This window comes from Crocuta crocuta, unplaced genomic scaffold (genome assembly GCF_008692635.1).
Source record: "Crocuta crocuta isolate KB4526 unplaced genomic scaffold, BGI_CrCroc_1.0 scaffold657, whole genome shotgun sequence".
In the NCBI taxonomy this organism is placed as follows: domain Eukaryota; kingdom Metazoa; phylum Chordata; class Mammalia; order Carnivora; family Hyaenidae; genus Crocuta; species Crocuta crocuta.
The window spans coordinates 1,816,361-1,821,577 of NW_027529583.1; the positions used below are offsets into that span (position 1 = coordinate 1,816,361).

Genomic DNA, 5,217 nt, shown 5'->3' on the forward strand with positions numbered 1-5,217 from the left:
CAAAGCTGGGGTGTTTCATCCACTCAGTTTTCCCAGCTAGAAATCTCTGTGGTCCTTGACTGCTTTGTCTTCCTCTCCAGCCATAATCAATGGCTAGGAAGTCCTGTCAATTCTGTCTGTTAAAAGCCTCTTGAATCTGTCCCTTCTCCTTACCAACTGGCATTCTCATCCCAGAAGCACCACCATGTCCTCCCTGACTCATCAGAACTGGCTTATGGCCGGTGTCCTGGCACCAGTTTCTCGCACACCCGTGCACTGTGCTGGTCCTACAAGCAAATCTGAGTGTGCCTCTATTAACTTAAAAACGCGGGGGCGCCTGGGTGGCTTAGTCGGTTAAGCGTCCGACTTTCGCTTAGGTCATGATCTCACGGTTCGTGGGTTCGAGCCCCGCGTCGGGCTCTGTGCTGACTGCCAGCTCAGGGCCTGGAGCCTGTTTCAGAGTCTGTGTCTCCCTCTCTATCTGACCATTCCCTGCTCACGCTGTCTCTCTCTCTCTCTCTCTCTCTCTCTCTCTCCTAGAAATCAATAAAACATTGAAAAAAATTAAAACAAACAAAACAAAACAAAACCCGAACTGGCCATTCACTGGCCATCAAACTCCTTGGTAGTCTGTAAAAGCCCTTATCGCCTGGTCCTGATCTGCCTCTCCAGCTTCCTACAACCCGGCCACACCATCCCATGCTATGTCCATCTCTAACCCACATATAGGCCTTGCTGTATCTCAGCACAGGCTCTTCTCTGTCTGGGCTGTCTTCGTCCTCTCCAATGCTGGTGTGTTGTGCAAGACTCAGCCTGAACACCTCTCCTCCCCCAGAAACTTTCCACCAGTGCTCCAAGTCTTTAGTCACTGCATTTCTTTCTTTCTTTCTTTTTTTAAATGTTTTCTATTCATTTCTAGGAGAGAGAGAGAGAGACAGCGTGAGCAGGGGAGGGCCAGAGAGAGAGGGAGTCACAGACTCCGAAACAGGCTCCAGGCTCTGAGCTGGCAGTCAGCACAGAGCCCGACGCGGGGCTCGAACCCACGAACCGCGAGATCATGACCTAAGCGAAAGTCGGACGCTCAACCGACTAAGCCACCCAGGCGCCCCTGTCACTGCATTTCTTAATGTTCCTTTGTCAGTTGACAGATTTAAAAAAAAAAAATAGTAGTACCGTCCTTACTGGTCAATGTCATACTTCTGCTTCTCAACAACATTCACCCTCCCTGAGTGCTCTGATGCTGACCAGATGCTCGACGATGATTTGCTTAAGATCAAATTTAAGGGGCGCCTGGGCGGCTCAGTCGGTTGAATGTCCGACTTTGGCTCAGGTCATGATCTCCCGGTTCGTGGGTTTGAGCCCCGCATCAGGCTCTTTGCTGACAGCTCAGAGCCTGGAGCCTGCTTCACATTCTGTATCTCCCTCTCTCTCTGACCCTCCCCTGCTCACGCTGCCTCTCTCTCTCTCTCTCTCTCTCTCTCTCAGAAATAAATAAAACATTAAAAAAAAGATCTAATTCAATAACTTGTGTAAAGTGCCTAGTAAGGGCCAGACACCACGTCAGACAGCTAACTAATAATAGAAGCTCAGTGAGAACCAATTGGCTTTGTAGTGAATCCTAAAGTAGTAGACGATTAAGGATATGCTGAGTAAGTCCAGCTTCATCATCATATTTGTTGTACTTGGCTCATAACTCTGGACTTCGCCCCCTCCCAACATGTAGCAAAGTAGTTCTTGCATTATGAATCGCCCCTGCCTTTACTGAAGAGACCAAAGTTGAAGCAGCTGGAAAGAAAGAGAAAGAAGACAACCCCAAACTTCCCCATATCTTCGTCCCAAGATGACTATTTTCAGAAAAGAAGGCTGCCCATTTCTTTGGGTTCTAGCAGCACCCACAGAAAGAAACCCTTTTCTTTCCCCACAGATAAGGGAAAGAAGAACCCTTATCTGTGGGGAAAGATGAGGAGGCTGCTGTTTGGGGGTCATGCCCTGGGTTACGTTCCTTACATGTATCCAGATGGCTAGCCCAGATTCCTCTGCCTCGGCATTTTAGATACTGACTGGGAATTTTCACTCACCTGGTTTGCCATTGATTTCTGCTCCTCACCAACATTTTGCTCCATTTTTTTCTCAATCTGTGAACATGTTATATCATTTATTACTAATAGTATTTAGTTAGCATTTATTGGATGACTACTACATGCCAGGAACAATTTAAGCATAAAGCATGCAGATCTCATTTGATACTCACAAAATCTTATGTGGTGGGTACTGTTAAGTACCACTAAGGGAGAAGTGAAAGAAGGGCTTGTCCTCACCTTACTGGCATGAGGCCAAGATGAAGAGTCATGTGCCCAGATGCCACTAACCCCTGAGATTATTTATCATGGTGGCTCTTGCAGGGCAAGTCCATCTGTTATAGTTACAGCATATGTCACCTAGGCTTTCATAAATTTAAGCAAGTCTCGCTTAAAANTAGAAACCATGCAATACATCCAAAGCTACACAAACTCCAATTTCCAATCAAAAATGTGTAATTAAACATTATTATTAAAAACAACTTTTGAGTACTTATCGAGTGCAAGGTACAAGCTAAGATGGTGAGTGAAATGCACAGTGACACTGGCAATGTACCTACATTTTAGTTAAAGGAGTTTTGAAACAGCCCCATGTAATATACGGGAGGATGTTGTGGAAAGTGAGGGCCCCAGTGGGGACAAACGCAGGGGAGAGGTGTTCGTCCCCAAACAGCATTTGTGGGAATCAACCCACTAGTCTCAACCACTGGTCCATTTGGCTGCAAATATGTGGTCTCTTCTTGTAAAGCATTTTCAATCTTGTACTTAATACCAACAGTTAGATGTTTACTCAAGAAGGGGGATATTCAAAGGGAATAAAATCTAAGTACAAAATTTACATTTAAAATGGAAGCAAGGTCTTTCTCCACAAGCTTAAACAGAAAAATAAAATGAAATTTTGATTAGGCAAGTCAGATAAAGTAGATGAGGGAGGGTGAATTAATCAGTTATAGCAGCAGTAACATTAACTGAGATTCAATTAGAAATAAGGGTCATAGGTTTGATTATTTTACTTTCTCATTAGCCATCTTAATAAGAAGATAAATGAGCTTATGGTAATAGTAAATTCAGAATACTAAGCAAATGATAAAGCATTAGTTTATAGTATGTGTGATGAAAAATTATACATTGTACATATACTGATCTCTCATTTTAACCAGCATTCAATAAGTTTATTAAATAGTAATCTTTAGAGAAACATTGTGTAGGCCTTTAACTGGTCCTTTCTTCTGACTTATTAGTTGTGTTAATGGAAATAACCCCAAATCAGAAGAATGAGAGTTAATAAAGGGAAACAGGAAATTTGTAAATTGTTAAGTTAGGCTGAAGCTGATAATATGGGGGTGCAGGGCCTTCTTTAGAATATCCCGAAAACCTGTGATCACCATAATGGAAAATAGAGTTTGAAAAGAGGAAAGACTGAAGTCAAAGTAAAGCCTAATCTACGCAAGCAGCGTGAAGGGTTGAAAGCAAACTCTGCGTTCTTTTTGGTATATGACTCACGTGTCCAAGTCGAGGACTCCTCAAGGCCGACTCTGCACTCCTAAGATGCTTCTGTGCAGCTGTGAACACTGAACCTGATCGTCGATGTTAATACCTAAGCAGGTGATGAGAAAACTCACTACACGTACAGCTAGGAGGTTTTCCTCAGAACACAACATATGACTTATTTATTTATATATGTGAACAATAAAAGTAATGATCCCAATTTATCAATGTGTCAGGGCCAAATATTGTCTCGTAGATCTTACACTAGATCCTATACTAGATCCTAAGTTGCTGTTTCTGATGTTGGGAAACTAGGAAGGAATATTACCCCTAAAGCATCTGCACGATGGAAGAGGCACCAGTAGTTCAAGCAGAGTTCCTCAGCCTTGTGCTAAGGACATTTAGGGCTGGATACGTCTTCGCTGTGGGGGCTGTCCTGGGCGCTGCAGGATGGCTAACAGCATCCCTGTTCTCTGCCTACCCAGCAGAAGGCCACTGAAGTACCAACCCCTGTCCCCCCCAGTTTTAACGACTAGAAATAACTCCAGACACTTCCAGATGCCCTCTGGGGGGCAAAATTGCCCTTGAGTACCGAGTTAAAATATAATTGGTTTGCACAGAAGCAAACATCTTTTATTTCCATAGGTATTTTTCTTCAAATTTTTATTTAAATTCTAGTTAATTAACATACAGTGAAATACTGGTTTCAGGAGTAGAATTTATTGATTCATCACTTAAACATATAATACCCAGTGCTCATCACAAGTGCTCTCCTTAATGCCCACTGCCCATCTAGCCCATCCCCTCACCTACCTCCCTCCATCAACTCTCAGTTTGTTCTCTATCCTTAAGAGTCTCTAATGGTTTGTTTCCCCTCTCTTTCCCTCCCCCTTCCCCTATGTTCATATGTTTTGTTTCTTAAACTCTACATTTGACTAAAATCATATGGTATTTGTCTTTCTCTGACTTATTTTGCTTAGCATAACACTCTCTAGCTCCGTTCACATCACTGCAAGTGGCAAGATTTCATTCCTTTTTATAAAAAAATATTCCATGTGTGTGTATACACATATATATGTATACATTTATATATCACATCTTTATCCATTCACCAGTTGATGGACATTTGACATTTGGGCTCTTTCCAATGTTTAGCTATTGGTGATAATGTTGATATGCACATCAAGGTGCATGTGCCTTTCTGAATCACTATTTTTGTAGCCTTTGGGTGCAACTGCTGGGTCGTAGGGTATTTCTATTTTTAACTTCTTGAGGAACCTCCACACTGTTTTCCAGAGTGGCTGCACCCGTTCGCATTCCCACCAACAGCATAAGAGGGCTCCCCTTTCTCCGCATCCTCACCAACATCTGTTGTTTCCTGTGTTGTTAATTTTAGCCATCCTGACAGGTGTGAGGTGGTATCTCGTTGTGGGTTTGATTTGTATTTCCCTGATGATGAGTGACGTTGAGCATCTTTTCATGTGTCTGTTAGCCATCTGGATGTCTTCTCTGGGAAAATGTCTATTCATGTCTTCTGCCCATTCCTTCACTGGACTATTTGTTTTTTGTATCCCCATATGTATTTTAACCTAATGATAGTGTAAAGAGGGTAGAATCATTTTGTTACCTCTCTAAGTATTCTGTAAATATTGGGGTAAATATTTTAGGCCTC

General features: G+C 42.7%; 1 protein-coding gene across 1 annotated transcript in view; it reads right to left on the minus strand.

Moving 5' to 3' along the window:
- The window catches only part of CA5B (carbonic anhydrase 5B), an 82,437-nt gene that overhangs the window by 72,438 nt on the left and 4,782 nt on the right, over positions 1-5,217 (minus strand). Inside the window, exons 2-3 of the mRNA XM_077761700.1 lie at positions 3,561-3,654; positions 2,058-2,114 (exon numbers count right to left, since the gene is read on the minus strand). Of these exons, the coding sequence (XP_077617826.1) occupies positions 2,058-2,092 (35 nt within the window). The 5' untranslated portion in view covers positions 2,093-2,114; positions 3,561-3,654. The remainder of the gene's footprint in view (positions 1-2,057; positions 2,115-3,560; positions 3,655-5,217) is intronic.